The sequence below is a fragment of the Thamnophis sirtalis genome, unplaced genomic scaffold, assembly GCF_051295495.1.
Source record: "Thamnophis sirtalis isolate CommonGarterSnake01/CBP01778 unplaced genomic scaffold, rThaSir2_p1.2 scaffold_5, whole genome shotgun sequence".
In the NCBI taxonomy this organism is placed as follows: Eukaryota; Metazoa; Chordata; class Lepidosauria; order Squamata; family Natricidae; genus Thamnophis; species Thamnophis sirtalis.
The window spans coordinates 53,440,924-53,465,295 of record NW_028261385.1 but is presented as its reverse complement, the minus strand read 5'-3'; the positions used below and the strand labels follow the sequence as shown (position 1 = coordinate 53,465,295).

Here is a 24,372-nt window from a genome sequence, read left to right as displayed (position 1 = left end):
GGTTCTCCAAACTACTCAAAATTTCCACTATCGGTTTTCTAGAACCTGTCAGAATCTAGAACCTGTCAGAATCTGCTGAATTTCACCCCTGCATACTAGCATAGTGTATAACAATGGCATATGCCTCTATCATGTTTTGTTATTCAGCAGTGAGGGAAACCTATTGAATATGATTAAAGAAATACCATATTTGATGTTTCCAGACTCAAGCCTTAAAAATTGTATAACACTAGACTTCATAATTACTTTTCTTTTTGTATTGACCTTCACTGCTATGCTAGGCTAGAAATCAAGAGATTAGGGGTTCTAGTTCTGCCTTTGACACAAAGTCAACTGAGTCAATCACTTATCCCCAGCCCCAGAAAGGAGAAAATGGCAAACCACTTCCCAAAATCTTGTCAAGGCAAGAGAAATCCAGGCAGTCATGAGGAATCATCACAGACTGAAAAGTGTATACACACACTGTATTGACCTAAGCCAGTTATGAATGTTATTTGGCATTTTCTTTACAATACAATGAATCTGTTTTCAAGAATAATAGTTGATATAAATTCTGACAAAATAGTTTTATAAATATTCAGAAAGTTTTGAGCAGCACATATGCAAATAGGGTTTTATTTCAGTAATAATTATTTTCTTATTACAAGAGGTGACACCACCTATCTAATTCTGATTTATTTTTTTTAAGTAGGCACGATCATAGAGGAGACTATGGTTATTGGCTGGACTAAATAGTAAAAGAAGAACTACTGATAGAAAGCAATAGCAAATCTCTGTCATTTAGATGGACTAATCTATACAGACATCTTCAGTTGAGCTTAAGTCAAGAGACTATTTTTAATTGCTTGATTGCAGTAAAAATCCTATGGAAAGTAAATGAATTATACTGGGCCTGAAATTTGCTGCTTGCAAAAGCCCAAACCACACATCATTCTTTCATTAAGGGATCAGGTGCCTTCTTTTGTTAACAGCAAAAATGCTTGCTCAATTTTGGAAACTTTCAGAAACATCTACTTTCACTCTTAGAACTTCTAGCAATTAGCATGCAGTATTTGCTGAGAATCTGGGGAGCTAAATCATACATCTGAGGAATACGAAGATGGAGAGGTCTGATTCAAAGTAATAATTTCCAGCAGTTTGGAACATATTTTTGGAGTTTCTGTGGCAATAATATTTCCTGCAATGCGTGACAAGTTGCTAATTTAGTACAGATGCATTAGAATAACTTGAAGTTTCTTATTGTGTGCTTCAAAAATAGCAAAGTCGTAGATTTGTCAGACCTATGCAGTTGACCATCTGTCATCAACATAAGTTTTTTTTTTTTAATCTTCTGCCTGGATGTGATGGCAAGCAAGAAGTATTGTGCAATAGTTGACATAGTTCAAAACAATTTGGCAAATGCAAATATCTTGAGAAGCACTTCACTTTCCTTTTTCTTAAGACTGATCTGTTCTGTTTAGCTGTAAGTACTGAGCTTTTTACTTGCAGTGCATAATTAATTTTTAAAATAACTAGCGCCTAAGGTACAAACCTAACATACTGGTTTCTCTTGTTAGGCTGGTCCTAGGGAACACATGCGCACACCCACATGGCAACTTGACTGCTTATAATTAAGTTATAAAGAATTCAAAAAAGAAAAAAAAGCATAATGTTAATACCTTTTATTAATACCACGTGCTTTTCTTGAGTGAATTAATTCATAGAATTGTCAGTATGCTATGTATTAAAAGCCACTTGGGAAACAGAAATATACATATACGTATCTCTCACTATAGCGTATTTAAAGTTACAAGTAGCGTTGCAACTTTTTGATTTTTAAAAAGTATGATTAACAGATTAACATAGGAAACCTTTCAGAGATAAGAGTTAACTATTGTCCCTTTCTTGCTCTGTTGGGCAGGTTTATGTACTTTAATATGTAACTGATGAAGATGTTCAACAAAGATGTAAAATGAAGGGACATGGCTAAGAAACAGAATCAGAATAGAGCTGGAAGGAACCTTGAAGGTCTTCTAGTCCAGACCTCTGCTCAAGCAGGAGATGCTATACCATTTCAAACAAGTGACTATCCAGTTTTTTCTTAAAAACCCCCAGTGATACAACACCCACAAGTTCTGGAGGCAGCTGTTCCACTGGTTAATTGTCCTTACTGTCTTTAATCCCAGGTTGCTTCTCTCCTTCATTAGTTTTCATCCAGTTTCTTGTCCTGCCCTCCGATGCTTTGGAAAATAAGCTGACCCCCTCCTCTTTCTGGCAGCCTCTCAAATACTGGAATATTGCCATCATGTCCCCCCTCGTCTTTCTTTTCTTTATACTAGCCAAACCCAAATCCTGCAACCGTTCTTCATATGTTTTAGTCTCCAACTTTTATCATCTTAATTGCTCTTTTTTGCACTTTTCCAAAAGTCTCAACATATTTTTGGTAATGTGAATACCAAAACTGGGTGCAGTATTCCAGGTGCGGACTTACTAAGGCTTTATAAAACGGTACGAACATTTCAACGCGATTTTTACTCTATGCCTCTGTTTATACAAGGACTGTATTAGCTTTTTTGGCTGCTGCCACACACTGCTGGCTCATGTTCAAAAGTCCCTCTCACAGTTATTGTTATTAAGCTAGGTTTCACCTAATCTGTACTGAAAAAATACACTGAAACAATGTTCAATAAGAGAGTGTGCCGCCGGATCAATTCAAGGTCCTTATTTAGATTTTTTGTAGAAATGACATATCTTTAATGAGGAAAAAGTGAAAAAAATCATGCTAGAACGAATGTTTTTATATAGGATAATCACACTAACATCAACTGAATTTCAATACACTCAATTTAGAGTTCATTCAGGTCAATAGCATCTGGTAATAAAAAGCAGTAGAGCTCCTGGTTTTAAATTTATGGCTATAAAATATAGTAATTACTGTAGTTAAAATGTAAAATAAAAATGTCTTGTGCTATTTTGAATATTAGCAAAGCCATTATTGTACATGGTGCATGAAACATTTCAAACGTACAATTTCTGCACAAAGTATTTTAATCTCAAAACATTTTGCATGCATCTAATTGTGGTAGAAGCCTTTATAAACTGCATAATATTGCACTGAATTTTTCTCTTGAATGTTCTCCTGAATAAATAAGATAACCATGGTACATTGATGGGGAAGGAAATGAAATGAAGAATTAGAGCAGTGTTTCCCAACCTCAGCAAAACGAGTGGACTGCAGCTGTCAGAATTGGGAGTTGGCTGGGGAGTTCTGGGGAAGTCCACCCCTCTTAAAATTGCTGAGGATAAGAGTGAATTAGAGGGAAATATCAAATTAATATAAACAAAGAACAGTGGAAGAATGATGATGTATATTAAGTCCTGGCATTTTTTTAAGCCTAACTGAAGTGACGTGATTGACATGATCCCGTTTCATCCAGTTAAATGTTATGGACATTAACTTTTAGTAGCATATACATTATTATATTATGATCAGGTTATATTTTGCTTAAATACCCTAATATTTTTGCAAGATAAAATGCTCAAACCACAAAAAAATGACCAGATAGTCTTGACAGATAGATGTCTGCCATTTTGATGCAATAAAACCCCAATCCAGTTCTTTTTTCTAATTAAAAAGGAAAAGGTAAAACTTGCTTTAAAAAGGATTTTATAAAGAGAGAATTACATATCCCAGACATGCATAATTCCGCTCTATCCATTTCACTCCTTGGCCCATCGCAAAAGTTATTTATTAAATATGGGCCTTAAAGTATTATACACTCCTAAAAGTTAAAGCAGCTACACTTACTTCAGTAACATCTGAATTTCTAGATTATATTTACTTGGGGATTTCTTTGCTTGGAACTATATTCAGAACATATCATATTTTTCGGAATATAAGACACACTTTTTCCCTCAAAAGAGGCTGAAAATCTGGGTGCGTCTTATACACTGAATACAGCATTTTTTTGCCTCCTGAAACCCCGCCCTTCACCAAAATGGCCATGGATTGCCTTTAGGCTTCCAGAGTGCTCCTGGGGGCTGGGAGGGCAGAAATAAGTGAAAAATGGGCCATTTTTTTGCTCATTTCTATCCCCCCTCCAGCCCCCAGGAGTACTCTATAATCTTCCTAAAAGCTATGCATACTCTCTGACAAAAAAGGGTCCATTTTAGTGAAAAATGGGGCATTTTTGCTCATTTTTGCCCTACCCCCACCCCCAGGAGCACTCTACAAGCCTCCTAAAAGCTATTCATGTCCTATTTTTGACAAAAAACGGGCCCATTTTCACAAAAAATGGGCTGTTTTTGGGAGGTCTGTAGAGTGCAAAAACTTTTTTCTTAATTTGCCTCTTCAAAATCTTGGTGCGTCTTATACTCCAGTGCATCTTATATTCCGAAAAATACGGTAATGTGCAAAGAGAGAAAGGAGAACGAGGGGAAAGTGTCATAGCAAAAGAGGAATAATTTACAGTAATCAATAGAAAATTATAAAGCCAAGTTAAAAATTGATCTGGATGTTATTAAATTGCCCATGTCTGCAATGATAGAGAAAATCATGCATAAAACTTAAGAGTGCAAATATTCTTCAGTTTACTCAGAAAATAAAAAAAATCTGACAAAGAAAAAGTTTTAAACACTTGGTTGAAGTATAAAGCATTACATGTTCAGCATTTTTTCAACAGTACAAAGATTAAACAAATTTATTTAAGCTGCTGCAATATATTTTGCAATATTTGTTATATATTCAACCTACATGACATATATATTGATTTCTGAATAAAACAAAAATACACAAATATTACAAATTTGGTTCACAGACTTGTAGTTTCTACATCCAGATTACTACTCACATCTTTTTCTAAGAATCACTACATTCTCTACCTTGTCCTAAAAATGTACATACAGATAATCCTCAATTTACAATTATTTGCTTATCAACAGTTGGGAATTACAACAGCATTTAAAAATCAATTTACAACTGGTGTTCACAATTATCAGTCATTGCAACATCCTTATGGTCAGGTGATATAAATTCAGGCCCTTGGCAACCAGTATGTATTTCCAATAGTTGCAGTGTGCATGAGATTGCAGTGTCCTTGGGTTATGTGATTGTCATTTATGACATCAGCATCAAAAAAAGCAAATCACTGGGAAAAACCAGATTTGCTTAACAACTGTGGCAAAAAAGTTGGTTATGACTCACTCAGCAACTGCTTTGCTTTGGAATGGAAACTGTGGTCCCAATTGGGGTTGTAAGTTAAAGATTACCTGTACATGTAGATGGCACACATATTCCAGTTTTATCTTTCTTGAACAATTGCATCTGAAAGGACATTTTTTTTCTACAAAATATAACTGGAAACATTTATACTTTTAACTATATATGAGTGGTGCTATTAAGCATGTTTAGGATGTGGAGAATGTCTGTAATTTTTCAGTGATTATCAAATACATACACATTGATAAATAATACAAAATTATTCCAGAACAGATAAAGAAATCAAGCCATAAAGGTGATTAAAGAAAGGTTCACATAAAAGAAGCCCAGTGTTATTGCCCTGGAAGTATAAATTTAGTTCAGGGCTTTTCAGAAGCACATTATATGAAATCAGTCCTTTCTTCTGGGAAGCTTATTGCAAGAAGAATAGCTGGAGGACAGCAACTTAAAGACCACTTAAATTATTTTCTAGTGGAAGCCCTGAACATTTAAAAAAAAATTAAGCTCTAGACCAGTGATGGCCAACCTTTTCAGCACCGAATGCTCAAACTGGAATGCATGTGCATGCATGTGTATGTATGCACCTGTCGGAGTGCTGGAAACCCAAAGACCAGCTGGCTGGCATGTGCATGCCTGTTTTTTTGGCTGTTTTTGAGACCATTTTCAGGCTGTTTTTTCAGCCATTTTTCAGGCCGTTTTCAGGCCATTTTTCGGCCTGGAAAACAGTCTGAATGATGGATGGCCTGAAAGCAGTTTGAAAAATGGCTTGTTTTTGACCATTTTTTCGGGTAGTTTTCAGGCCATTTTCCAGTTCTTCGGTGCCTGCAAAGACCAGTGCGCATGTGTGCACTAGAAACCAGAAGAGCAGCTGGTGACGGCACACATGCCCTTAGAGAGGGCTCTGCGTGACACCTTAAAGAGCCACTTAAATTTTTCAATAGTATAATTATGGCAATGTAACTTAAACATTTATGCATAGCGCAGACAGTTTTAAATGAATTTTTTTTAAAAAGTTTTGTTAAATCTATTCAGTCTTAACTTCATTCAACATAGGTAGCACAGTTCTCTGCAAGTATGCATAGATACAATCTGTAAATCATGAATTATTGAAAATCTTATATTTTTAGAATATGACATTTTATTATCCTTGCCCATTTCATGAAGTCCTATTTATTTTGAGTACTCCTATTTTATGGCTTTATAAATTCATCTTTTAAAGCATAGTATTATTAAAAAAAATTAAAACTGAAAAAAGGTAAATTCCAAATAAATAAATAAATCTGCTGAATAATTTTCAATTGATATTAAATTCTTCTTTGCCACCAATACTATTTAGCCTTTCTTCATTCTTTCATTGGCTCCCTAAGATCATCAACAATACTTAGCCTTTGATTATATGCGCAATTAATAATGATAAAACTAAATATTGTCTTCATCTAGCATTTTGTTGACACCATCGCAAAGCCTCTGGAGGTGAGTCTTGTAAGATCCAAATGGATTGTATAAGGCAGCCAAAAATTCACAGTCCGAGAAATGATCAAACACATGGTTGACACGTCCATGAGATTTTGCAGTCAGATGACGGCGAATTATTTGGTGAAGTAGATCTCTACAATCATTCAAGAGTTTTGATAAAAAATTCCTGTCAAAGGTATAGTCCACTTGATAGAAGCTCACCACAGTTTTAGCCAACTGGTGAACCTTCTTTTTGAACTTCTCCATAAGTACAGTCTCTTCCTGATTAAACTGGTTATTCCGGTGGAGGACTGCTAATTTGATAACAGTCTTAATGAGATTTTTAATTATTTTCTCAGCTTCCTTCTTGTTTTGTATGTATTCCTTTGTCACTCGGTAGAGTTCATCCAACACATCACTGCTGGTATCATCTATCAGAGCAATTGCTATTGATTTGGAAGCCATTTTGCATAGAATTTTCTTTTGGGCCTGAATGGCCAAACTTTTGGAATTAAAGACATCTGTTGCCACTAGAAGAAAACAAACGAATACAAATCAGACATTTCAGTCATTTCCATGTGAATTACAGTTGAAACATTTTAAAAACTCTACAAGGAAAAATAAAAGTAAAGTAACTATTTTAAAGTATTTTATAATATACACATATTTCCTGTACAAACAAAAACAGTGTGATTTCCCCTCCCCATATAACTGCTAAAATATATTGATTACAAGGAGCTATAGGACTATGACAGTGGTGGGTATCTATTTTTTTTACTACTGGTTCATTCGCGCACACGCACAATGTTCCAGAAGCATCTGGACAGATGGGTGCAGCCTCCCACCGCCACCACTACTGGTTCGCCCGATCCAGGCTGAACTGGGAGAAACCCATCTCTGGACTAGAAGTATTGCTTTATTTAATATACATGTAAACAAAAATTATCACATGATAGAAATTAACAAAGTTCTATATATTTGTTTTATAAAACAAATATTTATTGAGATGCATTAGACTTAAACTATCATCTAACATTCCCTCTGAAAGATTCCTACAGATCAAATCCTGGAACTTGGAATATGTCTAAGAAGTCCTAATACTACTCATCACAAAACTATGCTATTAAGCATAGTCTAAACAATTTATTTTAATGCTCAATGATTTCCCCAAGTATATATACCAAAGTGTTGCAATCTATTGTAAATATATATAAGATAGAAATATATTCACGTGCCCTAAATCAGGGATCCCCAACCACTGGGCTCTGGACTGGTACTGATCCGAGGCCTGTTAGGGGCTAGTGTCTACAGATGGAGGTAAGTGGCAGGTGAGCAAAACTGTGCATGTGTGGGATCTAGATTCTGAGCTCCTCCTCGCCCCCCCTTTTTTTCTTCACATACTCTACATACACGTACATAACTTAAGGTACGTCTGTGCTTTCCACTATTTTGAAATTTTTCCCCACTATAATACAATTCTTACAAAATTGCCTTCAAATGATTGGCACGCTAGTTGATGAACCAACTAGGAAATCCACTTTGGGTGACAACACCTACATTACTCTTCTTTACACTTTAGGCCTGAACATTTCAGTGAAGCTCAATATTACATTTTAGCTGATCTTTCTAAATCTCTGCAGCATGTTGATAAAACATTTTCACTTCCTTGAAGAAAACAGCCAAAGGAAGTGCCTCTACTGAATAAAATACTGGAAATATAAAATTGAAAAAAAAGACAAAACATGACTTTAACAACTTGGCATGACACATTAGATTTAATTAATTCTTTTATAAGTTATCTTAAATTAACCAATCAATACAATCTTTGTTTTCACATTTGTTTTTAATCTTCCATTTTTGTTTTAATAAATACATTTCACTGTAATTTTTATTTATGAATAATGACACATTAGCTAAAGGTACAAACTAATATATTAAAAATGTTAATGCAATGCCTAATTAAATGGTCAAATCTATCATCCTTTTTCTTCTGGACAGGCATTAATTATCACAAAGCTTTATGTTTGTACTTCCTGTATTATACAATGTATAGCAAATATTTAGAGGTCTGGTGGCAAACACTTATAGCAACAGCTCTGCAAACCAGAATCAGATATTAAATTAACCTGATAGTAATTATTGAAAGCCAAAGACTCAGTGCATCAAGTTTAACACTTTAATTTTGTTGGCAAGCCTCAGGGATTTGAATATGCAGCAGCAGGTCCTTGCAGTAGGCAATGATTGTTGTCCTCCTTATGTTAATGCACAGTAGGATTTAATGTTTTTAATTCTGAGATGTAGTTACATTTTCATTTTATTTTTATGTTATTTATAAGCCACTTAAAGGCTTTTTGGAATTGCAGGAATAATTTAAAAAAGTTTAAATGCCATAAGAATTTTTTTTTAAAAAGTGTTACCGAAAATTTAGTGGTTTTGTTATGCAATTTTACTGGCATGATCTCAGAGCCGTTAAAGATGCAAACCATAAGCCACAATTGCCTAACTCCACACAGAGAGTGACTGCATTGTCAGTAGCTACACTTTTTTAGGTTTCTCTCTTTTTGCTACTCCATACTCCTCTTCCAACTATGGATATATCTATACTCCCTCTTTCAACACTGTGTGTTTATGAAGAAGTATTCCAAGAAATGCATATCACAGCAATCAAGTTTGCCTTTGAAATAATGATTTTCCTTTTTTACTGAAACAGCCTGAAATGTCTGATCTTTTCAGGTCAGGCAGCAGCTCTCCACTTACTTCAGAGAAAAGCTAATAATTCAAAGCAAGAAATGTGAATTTAGGACTATATTAGAAGAATAAAAATTCGAATTTCACCTATCTGAACAGTTTCAACCTCTCAAGATAATTCATCTGGATTAAGCCTGCTGCTTGTTAATCAGTCTCCCACCCCCTCAAAAAAAAATCAAACATTTTCCCCACAAATATTCATAGTTTCATAAGAATCGGAGCATTTGTAGTTATTTGCAACTTTCTGGCATCCCAAAGAACTAATTCATTCTTATTTCACCTAACTGCTTCCACAGACAATAATTTACCACAGGCAATTCAGCAAGGAACTGTTGAGAAAGTTAAGCTAAATGTTTTATCCAGCTGCAAGCAGATACATTGAGTGGGAGCTTCAGACTTTGCATATGACTTAGTGTTTCTCAAGCTTTAATACAGCTATTGCTTCAGAATACATATGGGGAAAATGGGAATGCTACATAGGCAGAACTTTATAAAAATAAATCTTTATTCAAGAAAAGGAATGAGAACAGGAAGGAGAATACAGAGAAATCCAGACTTGCTCCTTGATTCTTTCCTTCTGGCAACTCTTGTTGAAGTCTCCCCTTTATTTCTCTACTTGAAAACCAAAGGAGATTGTGAAAGAAAATTGTGACAGAGTATGGAGTAAAACTAACTGGAGAAGAACTAAAGAAGGAAGTTCTATTATAGAAACTGCTTTTTTTTAAAAAAAGACCCTTTTATGAGTATTACCAAAATGAACTAAAAAAGTACCAACAGTTTTGGGACAACCCACAATGCAATTACCAAATAATACTATTGGAAAATTATGATGCTAAGGGCACATATAACTTAAAACAGTTAATGGATGCAGAGGGGGAGGGGAAATGAAGGTAAATGGAATATACCCAAAGAGGACATAGTTCTTTGATCATTTAGAACCCTTCTTTGTCAAATGTCCAATGGGTCAAAGATGTATCATATTTTTAAATATGTAGCTGCTACAGCAGATGTTATGTAAATTAACTTTTCAATACTTTTTCTGAACATATACAACAGATGGACAAATAATGCAACTCTGAATAATTTATTTAATTGTAGGATACACAGCTTGTCCTGTTATATGACGTAAGATGTTCTAGAAAAATTAGTACTCTTATGTAGCCTGGGCCTAATGGTAACAAGTCAGACGGAGTTTATTATTAAGGTAAATATTTATGGCCCACTGAGAAAGGACTTCTTATATCTGGATTTCTAGTTTATATAGAATTTCATTTTACAACTTGGCTGTTTATTTGCAAGATGTTACAACATTACAATTATTACCGCTGACAATAAATCACAAGGCGGTAGTTATAAATGTGCTTGTTACTCTGAAATACACTAATTCCGCTAAGTGAAGGGAGACACAGACTATTAATAAAATGAATACATCAGAAAACATTAGCTACGATTAGTTTCTAGTCTAGTAGCAAGGCTGGCACTGTTAATATAATTACATATTTATGTAATATATAATTCTATTACATATTACATAAATATGTAATCTTTTAAAACATAAGGAAGAGACTGGTAGACGAGATCTCAGAACCACTGAAATATATCTTTCAGAGATCCTGGAGTACTGGGGAACTGCCAGAGGACTGGAAAAGAGCTGATGCTGTTCCCATCTTCAAAAAAGGAAAAAAAAAATACATCCAGGAAACTATAGACCTATCAGCCAGACCTCAATACCGAGAAAGATTCTGGAAAAGATAATCAAGCAAGGAATTAGCGAACACCTAGAAGTAAACAAAGTAATAGCCAAAAGCCAACATGGGTTTGTCAAAAAACAGATCATGCCAGACTAATCTTATTGCATTCTTTGAGAATGTGACAAAATTAGTGGACCAGAGGAATGCCGTTGATATAGTGTACTTGGACTTCAGTAAGGCATTTGATAAGGTAGACCATAATCTACTACTAGATAAAGTAGGAGAATGTGGGTTGGACAGCATCACCACCAGATGGATTCATAACTGGCTGACCAACCGCACTCAACGTGCAGTCCTCAATGGAACTGCATCTACATGGAGGGAAGTATGCAGTGGAGTACCCTAAGGCTCTGTTTTGGGTCCAGTAATCTTCAACATCTTCTTCAATGATTTGAATGAGGGAATAAATGGGGAACTCATCAAATTTGCAGATCACACCAAGCTGGCAAGAATAGCCAACACTGGAGAAGACAGGCTTATGATACAGAAGGATCTTGACAAAATTGAACCTTGGGCACTATCTAATAAAATACAATTCAATGGTGAAAAGAGTAAGGTTCTACATTTAGGCAAGAAAAACGAAATGCACAGGTACAGTATAGTTGGTACCTTGCTCAATAGTAGTAAGTGTAAGAGGGATCGTGGAGTCCTAGTGGACAACCATTTAAATATGAGCCAGCCGTGTGCAGCAGCTGCCAAAAAAGCCAACACAGTTCTAGGCTGCATCAACAGAGGGATCATAGAATTAAGATCACGTGAAGGGTTAATACCACTTTATAATGGTATGGCCACACTTGGAATACTGCTTTCAGTTTTGGTCACCACGATGTAGAAAAGATGTGGAGACTCTAGAAAGAGTGCAGAGAAGAGCAACAAAGATGATTAAGGAACTGGAGACTAAAACATATGAAGAACAGTTGCAAGAACTGGGTATGTCTAGTTTAATGAAAAGAAGGACTAGGGGAGACATGATAGCAGTGTTCCAATATCTCAGGGGTTGCCATAAAGAAGAGGGAGTCAAACTATTCTCCAAGGCACCTGAGTGTAGAACGAGAAGCAATGGGTGGAAACTAATCAAGGAGATAAGCAACTTAGAACTGAAGAGAAATTTCCTGACAGTTAGAACAATTAATCAGTGGAACAGCTTGCCTCTAGAAGTTGTGAATGCCCCACCACAGCTTGCTTCTAGAAGTTGTGAATGCCCCAACACTGGAAGTCTTTAAGAAGATATTGGATAGCCATTTGTCTGAAATGGTATAGGATTTCCTGCCTAGGCAGGGGGTTGGACTAGAAGACTTCCAAGGCCCCTTCCAACTCTGCTATTGTATTGTATTGTATATATACAGATAGTCCTCGACTTATGACCATAATTGAGCCCAAAATTTCTGTTACTAAGCGAGACATTTGTTAAGTGAGTTTTGCCCAATTTTACGACCTTTCTAATTACAGTTGTTAAGGGAATCACTGCAATTCTTAAGTTAGTAATAGTTGTTAAATGCAACTGGCTTCCCCATTGATTCTGCTTGTCAGGAGGTCACAAAAGGTGATCACATGACACCTACACCCCTGAAACTGCAACTGTTATAAATATGAATCAATTGGCAGGCGTCTGAATTTAGATCACGTGATGATGCCATTACAGGATGCTGTAATGGTGGTAAGTGTGAAAAACAGTCATGCCACTTTTTTCAGTGCCATTCTAACTTCAAACAGTCACTAAATAGTTATAAGTCAAGGACTACCTGTATATCATCATTTATTGCAGATTTTAATGTCTGGCAGTCTGTGTCACTCACATACAAAATGGAGGGGTTCTTATCACCTCTGGGGATACAGTATATATATTCTAGTTGAAACAAGTGTAGTATAAAGAAAAGAATGGCATGAAGTTGTTCACTTTCCATTCCTACTGCACAGTCAGTTATTCAAAACAGTAGTGAAACTATTTCCTTCCTATTTATCCTCCAGAAAGAAGTTCTTTTAAAATGTGATCTGTAAATACACTAAAACTACATTAACCTTTCAGGGTTAGGAGACATATTGGTTGGTGTGTGTGTGTGTGTATGTTAGTAAAATTAATAGAAAAATAAGGAAATAGTCAAAGTGAACAGTAATGGTTTGAATAAACTAAACTAGTAATTAGAATTGATTTTGCAAGCCCCAATTACATTCAATAATAATTGCACTTTCTCAAATTTCTGATTTCAAGGCAAACTGTATTCTGAATAAAATTTAAACACGCACATTCTTCATTTATGTTTTTGAAAATAATATAAACTCAGACATAATGACTACTCCAAAATCCGTCAACTTCTACTACATTTAAGGCTCCCTGATTCCAATGCAATATTTTGACTACTACATCAACTGACTTTCCTTAGGCTCAGTAGACTTACCTCATCCTTTTAAATATATTGTTCTCATTATGTTATACCCTGTTGTCCTTTCCAAGTGTTAAAGTTAAGTAGACATGTGGTGGTTCTCAGGCCAGAGTTGACATATACAGAAAATCGTAATACAGTAATCACTTAGCTTCAAGGCCAAGCACTAAGGATATGTTAATGAAAAGAACAGTGGGAAAAGGTTAAGGGTTTAAGCTACCATAGCTATAAGCATTGGCTCATTCACACTAGTGGAGACAATCAGATTTTTTGTAAGGTTTCACTCGTCTGTTCTTATTTAGCTGAATCGCACCTAAACTGTCATTTCAGTTTCCTTGTATATAATTAAATATTCTAACACACCTTTCTAAAGGCTTCCAATGAGTGAATTGGGCCACAAATCCTTTAAACATGACCACTATAACTATACCATGCTAAATAAGTAAGAGGATAATTCTTACATATCACAATCAATGAATTTGATATCAGTCCAATATTGAAACAAGAGGCAGGGGGGAAATGTTTCTTTCATTCAAAATAGAGTAGCTTCTAGTTATTACATTGTACAGGAGAAAGAAAGAGGCATACAAATTTGAACCATGATTTCATTGTAGTCAATCCATATTCTAGTTCAGGGGTGTCAAACTCAATATCATTGAGGGCCGCATCAGGGTTGCGTTTGATCTTGGGGGGCCAGGAGGGGTGTGGCTGGACGTGTAGCCAGCTTGACATCACTCGAGGCTCCATTTTCGGCTGTGATCGCCTCTTGCAGCCCTTTGTCAGTGAAAATGGAGCTCAAGGAGACCAAGTATGATCCTCTCAGGCTCCCTTTCAGCCATGATAGTGTCCTGCAGCCCTCTGCCAGCAAAAACGGAGGCCAAGGAGGAGGTGTGCAGCCTGTCCAGGGTCCGTTTTCAGCTGCGACGGTCTTCTGCAGCCCTCTGCCAAAAAATAAGAGCCTGCACTGCAGAAGGCTGTCACGGGTCTTCTTGGTGGGTTGTGCGCTGTCTCTCTCGGCTCCATTTTCGCTGGCAGACAGTTACAGGAGGCTGTCACAGCTGAAAATGGAGCCTGGGGAGGGCCGCGTGTGGCCCTCCCAACCTCCATTTTCACTAGTTGAGGCACCGTGGGCTGGTCCTTCGCTGTTTCCAGGGCAGCCCCGCGGGCTAGAACTAAGCAACCCATGGCCCGCCCGCAGGCCTTGATTTCGACACCCCTGTTTTATCTACTAGTCTCATACTTTCAAGATCTTTCACATATCTCTTCTCTTTTTATTTCTCTCCCTTGACACCATAACTGCATGGGAGTTATTATGAAAGTTTATTTCATACTACAGGTAGACCTTATTTAGTGACTGCCTCATTTAGTAACGGTTTCCAGTTACAAAAGTGACAGAAAAGTAATTTTATGATTAATCCTCACATTTACAACCTTTGCAGATCTTTAAAGCAAAGAAACGCTAAAGTAAGATTGTAAGTACAGTCACAATTACACTTACAAACTGCTTTGCTTAATGATCAAGCTATTGGTTTTAAATTGTTGTCACTAAACAAAGACTTCTTATATATTATTTCTCCAGCTCAATGATGGAACAAAACGACTCTCAGCTTTGTTTTCCAAAAATATGAACTGGAGCTTCATCTTCTTTTTTACAGCTAAGAAACAAGATATAGTAGTTTATTGCAGAGGTTTGTTCTTGAAATTCTTTATAACATGCAGCCTTGAAGAACTATGTTTATGACATACAGCCTTCAAGGACTATCAGATAAACATGTAACATAAAAATGATAACTTGTGACAGATATTTTATTAAGACTGTAAAGTTGGGGCTCAAGTAACCTGCAGAATAGTGTTTATGAGGAATAGTGTTTTATACACTTTTAGTGAACATTTATTTAGAAGACAGTGGCCATATAAGATGATAATTCAAATCATTTTTATTCAGTTTGAGAGTCCAAGCCTTACCCTGTTTTTTGCAGCTTATAAACCTGACTTATTTTTGTGGATTATTAACTAACTTTAAATGAAAGGTTTAAGGCTGAAAATACTGTAATGAAAAGAGCACGTCATTGATATTTATCCATATATTCATAAACCAATGCTGAGGACAAACACTAATTTGTGGTTGGTAAATACAGCTGTGATTCCAGACAATTTACAAGATCATTTGTTCTCACTATTCCTTTTCTTTCATGTAAGAAATCAGAACCTTTTGCTTCCATTTGAAATTAACTGCTTAATGCATCTTTCAACTCTTCAACTACAGTTATTCTTCACAATTAACTTCATTCTTAGCTTTCAAATATTTAATAAATCAATTTTCATATTGAATTCTCTGTCTAGTTTTACACTGTATATAAACTTTTAATATACTTTTGATATACGAGATTGAGAATATCATTTGTAACATATTAAGCAATCAATTAAGCCAATATCATAGTCACACCGCCAACATTTATATTTGCTTTACATTGCATATGCTATAATCATCAAGCCTTATCATGTTACCTAAGAGTTAACCTGTACAGATGTGCTTAAAGTAGTTTTAGCTTATCATGAAAATAAGTAAGCAATGTTTATCAGGCCATGGGTCAAAAATAATATGTATTTTAAACACTAGAAATATGTGATGTAACTTCCATCAAAACCTAAGAAAGTTGTAGCTGTACAAAATAGCTGGCATAGAATCCTTCTGCAGCAACAATAAAGCAACCTAGGGTGCTTTAATTTGAAGACAGCTTATGTAATCGCTTGCTAATTGGTCCACAATAGCAGAAAAAATTGAAATAGGTTTACTAACATTGTGACTTATCTGAGAAAAAGACTGGGACTGGCAAGAGATTTCCTTGTGCTGTCAGGTAGGTTCACTTACAAGCCAAATTTTAAATCCATTCTTGTGCTGGGATGTTATATGATGGCTGGACAGAATGGTGTATTTCAATGGCATTGAGAGGGTTCAGGAACAACAATTGTGCCTAACCTTTGTGGAAGGACATCTCCTGATGGGCTGAGGTGTGTTTTTAGCATGGAACTGAGAGTAAATTGCCTCCAGGAGACAAATCATCAAGTCAGAATAATACCAAAGACTGATACTACAACTCCATGTATGTTTCTCTGACTTAGATCCCACTTGATGGTTTGGCAAGATAGCTTGTTACCAATGCTTTCTACAATGGGGGAATAGTGGAGGACAGTTCAAGCGTAATCACCCTTCAAATTGATCATCCACCTACAATCGTTGCTTTATCACAAAATGTAAGATAACTAAAGCATTTCATGCTGCTGGAGTCATAAGCTAAAAGTAGGGCTGGCCTAACAGGCGAGATTAGGCCCAAGAACTGAAAGCTATAAATCCCGGATATATAAATGTTAAAAAGCATTTCTCAACTTTTCATTCTGTTGGCTATTTCAACTATTCCAAATGGAAGGAAGATGATGAGATAGGTATTCATTTCGACCAGCCCCAAATATGTTGTAAGGCTTGTGTGTTTTGCACAAAGGAGAAGTGCAACCAAAGAGATGAAAATATTTGTTCAAAATGAACTAGAAAACAAATGTCCTGATCGGGATATTTTCCATCTCTAAAAGACAAGAATTTGTGTTATAGTACATTATATTTCACTTAGGATGTATGTTTGATCAATACAAAGGTTCCATTAATATTTCATAAACTAAAATGCAATGGAAAATAATGATAAAAACACATCTCTGGCAGTGCACTGTGGTTCTATTATAAAGATCCAGTATAATTGCTCCTTAGCTGTAGAATCAGCAGTGTATTACTCAATGCTGTTAAAAGTTTAATATCTAAGTATTATTCTTCTGGAAGTTATACAAAAATGCATAAAATGTAACTTAATGATATTTACAGTTTTATCACTTTGTAAGATAGTAGATAGATAGATAGATAGATAGATAGATAGATAGATAGATAGATAGATAGATATAGATATGTAGATATACATACATACATACATACATACATACATACATACATACATACATACATACATATTAAAGCCCTCATCCCATATATTTCATGAGTTCTCCAGTTTATGAAACAATTAAAATAAAATAAAAACAGATGTATGTAACAGTCATACAGCTGAAACAGAATTAGGAGCAGCAGCCATTAACTAAACACTATCTAAACACTAGTTACTGAATAATGGGTAATCCTATAGAGATTTACCTAGAAATAAATTTTCCTTAATCCAGTGAAATTTAAAGACAAATAAAATGCATTGAATGCTTTTTAATAGAAGGAGTATAAGATATCAGAAGATATCCATGAGTATATCTGTAAGTATCAAAAGATATCCATGAGAAGATATCCATAAGTATCAAAAGATATCCATGAGAAACATACAGAATATTGCTATCAGACACATATATATTCAAAACTTTTTATGGTGTCCCATCAAGTCAGTCTTAGTCACCATATAGATTTTCTCCACGAGGTGTAAAACTATACAGCAACTCAACTGGGAAATACCCTAGAAATTAATTTAGAGCTTAACCGGAATTTCAGACTCACCACTTTTATTAAAATATTTAATGTTTCATATTTTTTTAAAAAGCAAAATACAAACGTAACATAAATTTAATTTTCATTAGAATCAAAGCCAACACTAGTTTTCTTCATCGTCTACCCTGTGTTAATTTCAGCTGTTTTTCAAAAACAGAAACAATTCATTGTTTCTTCAAGGTATTGATACGACTATAATTCTCCTGAACACAGATAGCTGTGCTAATTTAGTCAACTGAATTTGCAGGTAAAGTTAGATTACTTTCAAGTTTTCTTCCTAGTCCTTGTCTTGTCATAACATGCATGCTCCTTACTCATCTACTACACAAAAGAAGTGAAATGAGCATGTTGGAATGCTAGATTCTAAAGCAGTGATAGGAAAAGGGTTTAGCATAGTTATCTGGATTTAGATTCAGTTGTTCCCTTCCCTGAACAGAAAGCACTACCATGTGGGAGCATTTGAATAAATTTGTTCCACCAGTTATACTAAATTTAGTAACTTTTGCTCAGCCAAATGGCTTGAATCTGAATCAGAAACTTTTAACTCACATTAGATATGTGGAAAATGTTACTATTGTGGGGATTGTCAGATTAGAAGAAAGCAGCCTCTCTGCAATATTTTGAAGTTCCCTAGCTCACTATCAAACTGAAGATCTACTTAGTGTGGTTTATACTAGCAGCTTATCTGGCTTCCTAGCAAATCAGAAACTCTGAACTGTTTAAAATATGCCCATGTTTTCAGAGATATTTACCCTCTCTTTGGACTTAAGTAGGCTATCGCATTAAATTTTCAGAGGGAGGGGGGGTCGTCTTCTTTCACCAGACAGTCATTTCCCTACCCAACCCACATTTACTCTGGTAAATATTCAGTTTTCTTGGAACGTTTCCAGATCTTCCACATGCTCATCATACCATGGAAAGAAAGGAAGGATATTTCCCTTTTGACAAACTTTGCCACAGACATACTGTTATTCAATTCAACTTGCATCAACCAGTAAAGCTGTTTTTCCAAAGCTCCTTCTTAAAATAACGATCTTTCAGTTCTCTGAATTACACAACTTCCTTTTACAAAAGTCGGAGGGTGTTCAAACTAACGTTATCTCTTTCCCCTTTTCAAGCCATTGTTGCCTCTGAGTACATAGGCACACAAAGTTTATAAGTTACACTTTGGGCATGCTTGTCATTCTACAAACAACAAAACATCCTTGGGCTTAGTTGCTGCATTTTCAGTGAAATGCAGATAGCTTTCGGATTCCTTTGCTTTCTTTCCCCTCCCTTAAAACAGTTCAGTATTACAGCAAATACAAACCTCTATTCATCATCTCTCAAAAGCAGCTTTGGAAAGCAACCGTTTTTTTTAAAAAAAAACCTCCTTGGGAGAAAAAATAATTAAAAAGCATACCTTCTTTGGAATCATCTGCTTCGGAACCCATGATAGCAACCTAAATCTTTGAAGATTTAGATGACGTGCCTGTTTGAGAAGCAGCAAACTGAACTTCTCAAAAGAAGAAAAGGGGGCTGGGACTAAGAGAGGAAAAGTTTTGTGAAATCAACCAATGAGAGCTCAGCGGTGCTCCAAAGTCCCACCTCTTGGAGAATGCATCTGAGAACCGTCTGAAAAAGAGCACCTTCAGACACCCCTTTCATTTGCCAGAAATGGCTGCCTGTTCAGCTCAATGTGTGTGTGTGATACAATGTGAAACCACTGCAAGCCAAGCAGCAGAAAAAGAATACCCAGTTTTAAAGTATTGTTCTATAGACTGATGAGCAGTGGGAGTCCTTATCACACAAACAATAGAAATTGGACTTGTTTCTTCCATCTTTGCTGGAAAAAACAACCCACTTTTTTAAAAAAATCAACCCATAATTTTTGCTAGAACTTAAGTACAATAAAGAGGTTTTTTTTCATCTTACATGTCACACATTATTGCTTTGTGCTTTAATTTCCAGGATATCACCCTAAATCATGACTGGTGATCAGCATTCTATCCACACACACACAGAATCAGTTTTCAAAAACATATTGAGAAAATTTGTTTCTTTTCACAGCTCACACTGATTTGTCAAGTTCCAGGGGAGCAGCCTATGGGGGCAGAGTGATACATTAACTATGATTTCTCAAACACTGCAACAAACCTGACTTACATTGATGATACTTTATGGATTTAGTTTGAAGACTACATTAAGGTCTTTATCCATTAAATAGACAAATACAATTCCACTAACCATACTATAATAAAATTTGTGACTGAAACTAATACTAATCATATGCCCAGTGAATGATAATGCTTAATAACCACATAGAACAGGCGTGTCAAACTCGCAGCATAATGTTGTTTTCATGTGATGTATAAGGACTTTCCCCCCTTTGCTAAAATGGGCGTGGGCATGGCGAGTGGGTTCCACATCCAGCCCACAGGGCATGAGTTTGACACCCCTGACATAGAAAGATCTTCAGGATGATGCCAACCTATACAAGCTAAAATATCAAGATTTATCAGATTCTGATCCCACATCATTCCATTATATTTTATTTAGCTAATGCTTCAAGCAACTTGTTTAGCTTACATTAAACAAGAGTTACAATTCAGCATGATTTGTAAATCAATTTCTTCTTTTCTTCCTCTTTTACTGCTTTGGGTGTCAAGAGAACCAAACTTTATTAAGGATGTCAAATTAACTTATTGTTGTTTTGGCAGATTCAGAGACAACAGCCCATGGGATGGCATGGGAAGGGGCAACTACTTCCTTTCTCCATGATAGGCAAATTATAAGGGGAGGGAACTCTACTACATAAACCAGACCAGAAAATTAAGTCTACAGGAAGCTAACACTTCTTTTATTAAAATTGCCTCTAATAAGAGAATCTTCAAGTCACATTGGATTATGGCTATATCCCTATAAGAGGTATTCCAAGATAGCCAATGGATCCACAAACATTTCCAAAGGCAAACCATAATTTGTATATTCAGATATTACAAAAATTATAAATGTTTATGGATTATAGTTTGCCATTGGGTCTCTACTATATTCAACAAGGCTGGGCAGCATTTCAGATTCAAAGAGGACAATGTGATCTTGAGGGCAGGGCGGGACTCCTGGAAGATCTGTCTGCAACTCCTGGAAGCAGCTGTGTTATTCCCAAGAATCCTATAGCTATAGCAGGATCCTGGGAAAAGATAAGAGTTAAGAGTTGCCGATGGATTTATTAGCTTTCACTTGCATGCTCTGAAATATATTTTGTTTTTCAAATCCACAGTGCTGAGTAGTCTTAACATTAAAGAATCTATTCATATAAATTTATTTCTTTCATTTTGGCTTAATGTAACATGTAAACCTATCTAACATAGTCATTGTTAAGTTGTTCAACAAATCATGATTTCAAAAAGTTTAGAGTGACATTATTTACAGTATTTAGTCCTGAAGTAGCTTAGTAGGTTGTTTCATACATCTGAGTGTTTGTCCTGTTGTATAGGCATGGGTGTTTCTCTGTGAACAACATCCACCAATTGTTTATGTTTAAACCAGAAATTTTTCTCCTAGGTATAATACTGGAGGGGTTTAAGAAAGATACACTTTATTTAATTATACATATACTAACTGCGGCGCGCATAACTTATGCACAATATTGGAAAAAAAATACACCATCAGAGCTAGATATAATCAGAAAAGTGTTGTCCGCAGATAGGCTCACTCTTGAACTTAAAAATAAAGGGAAATCAGAATATTTTGAAGTCTGGAACAGATTTTATGATTGGTATAAGATAAGGTGACAAGACTGGAACAAAATGTATATATTGTGATTGGACAGAAGGATAGACAATGTATTAAGTAGGCTAATTGTTAATGGTTGAAACTAGCTGTATATAATGTGAATGTATGGTCACTTCGACTTCGCGGTATTGCATTGTTTTAAATGTAAAAATAATAAAAATATATTTTAAAAAAATCCACCAATTGTTTTACTAGTGACATGTGTAATGTGTTTTCTTAATGAGTTCTCAATAGGCATTACTAGGTTTTTGTGAAGACTTAGACATGAGAATCTGAGGCTGAAATTGAGCCTGGAATAACTTCTATATAGCCATGATACAACTGACAAATAAGTGTAACTCAGCAACTTAAGACTAACAACTTTTTAATGCAACAATATAACCTTGATAAACTAGTGACTATTACGGTTCCAAGGATTGTTGCAGCCTCTAAGGGCTTCTGCTGTTGTCACAATTATGGTAATTATTATTGAATATATTTGCCTTATGTGGAGACACTGCAAACTATGTGAGAAATGACCATTATATAATTTTTGAAAAGTTCTAAACAGCTTCCAACTATTTGACAATCTTTTGAGTAAGATATTATTGGAAAATGGTACCAGTGGTTGGATGACATACATTTGCTTGTGATCTTATAAGACAAGCTGCTTTGGAAGGTGATATTTTTCACATTTATGCAAATATGTACCAGTGAATTTGGAATTCTATTCACTCATCATCTTCTTGATAATTATAATAACTATAGTTTTATGACATGTGATAATGGATACAGAACAATTCAATTGAGATTCAATCTTAACAAGCTGTAGATACTGCTATTGTTAAATTTCAAGATGATGAAAAAGTGATCTGCTCTGGATGGAGTTGCACTCCTCTTTGAAAGCATGCAAATGTGAGTAGATAAATAAGTGCTACTTTGCTGGGAAGGTAACAGTGTTCTGTGCGCCTCGGTGTACAATTACGCTGGCTACATGACTACCGAAATGTCTTTGGATAATGCTGGTGTCCTCGGTTAAGAAACAGAGATGAGCACCATCCCCAGCTCAGCTCGTCAGTCACACACAAGTGGATGGAGAAAACCTTTACCTTCTTTAAAAAGTAGGTATGAAACTAAAGAATATACACTAATCAAATTTTGTGACCGGAGATTCAGGTTTTTATAAAAACTAGCTCCATTCACTAGCTGCTTGAACAAAAATATCCTTGCTTAGTAATTCTACATTTAGATTGCTGTAATAAGCACTTTATGGGGTTACTTAACCTTCAGGTAGTGCAGAATGCCAATGCTTGACTATGGAGCAGTATGTAAGAATCATGTCATACATATTGTACATAGTCTCCACAATCTGCTTAGGCTGTTTAAAGTTCAAGGTTTTGTCAGCTTTTTAAAAATATGTTAATTTAAAATTTAAATTTAATCATTCTTGCCTTCTCCTAATGTTTTTAAACTTTTATATACAGCAATACCGGTTAGATTTATATACTGCTTCACAGTGCTTTACAGCCCTCTCTAAGCGTTTTACAGAGTCACCATATTGTCCCCAACAACCTGGTCCTCATATACTGTTTTATATTTTAACATTTTATTGTATACCAGCCAGGCTCCACTTTGAGGGAGGGAGGCAGTTCAGAAATGTGAATAAATTTACAGAATTATTTGCTATTGGATGCATTTTATTAAATTTTTCTAAGACCATTTTCCCCCAAATTGCACTTCTGAAATGCAAGAGATGGACAGTCATAGATCCAACTGTAACCTCCCACTTCTCATGGCTGGATGAGAAGCTCAGAATCATATGAGGACTTTTAATGGAAAATAATGCCTCCAATATTATAAGCCACCAATAGATGGCAATCCTGATACGGTACACTTGAAACTTTGGCATGTGCTTTAACATCTGTTTTTTTTACTCCAGTTAGTGGGAAGATGGTGTGAGAAAAGTTGTGTTACTATTGTTCATCAAATTGAAGCCTGACATGAGTACATTTTAAGCAATATGCCATGACTGAATTCTGTGTAATTATCAAAGATTTAGTTAGTTTGATGTCAAGCTATTCATACTTACTGAAGAATTAGCCTTTTTCCTAACTAAGGGACATTTAGTTCCTAATCCTGCAAAACTCATTAATTGGTTTGACTTGCTCTTTCTCTTTTGAGGCCTTGTTCTTGAAAGTGTTACTGTGTTGAGAAACCCAGAAAAGTTTAGAATTCCTGCAACTTCCCTGGGACATTGCAAATCCAAAGCCAATAGGCAGGTAAGGAGTTGCTGTCAGCAATGTTCCCTCTAATTTTTTTTCAGTGTGAGCGGAAAAGTATAGTGTTTGAGCGGTACATTTTCATGCCTGAGCACCTGAATTTTTTTAACAGATGTCACCTAAGACAACAACGAAATCAGTATTATTTGAAACTCAAAGTTATGTTTATTCAAGGTACCCGCTTAATTAAAAGTGTTATATAATATCAGTATCACTTAACAACGGTCCTGTTTAGCAACCAAAATGTTGGCTCAGAAAGTCTAGCTTTTGAAGCACGCAA

General features: G+C 35.6%; 1 protein-coding gene across 2 annotated transcripts in view; it reads right to left on the bottom strand.

The window, feature by feature from the left end:
• Window positions 1–2,709: 2,709 nt before the first annotated feature.
• The window catches only part of TNFAIP8 (TNF alpha induced protein 8), a 29,505-nt gene continuing 7,842 nt past the window's right edge, over window positions 2,710–24,372 (bottom strand). Inside the window, exons 1-2 of one of the 2 annotated variants that reach the window (XM_014059178.2) lie at window positions 19,463–19,547; window positions 2,710–7,182 (exon numbers count right to left, since the gene is read on the bottom strand). In XM_014059178.2, the coding sequence (XP_013914653.2) occupies window positions 6,617–7,182; window positions 19,463–19,493 (597 nt within the window). In that variant the 5' untranslated portion in view covers window positions 19,494–19,547 and the 3' untranslated portion in view covers window positions 2,710–6,616. Of the gene's footprint in view, window positions 7,183–19,462; window positions 19,548–24,372 lie in introns of those variants that run through there. The other variant, XM_014059190.2, reaches the window with a different exon arrangement.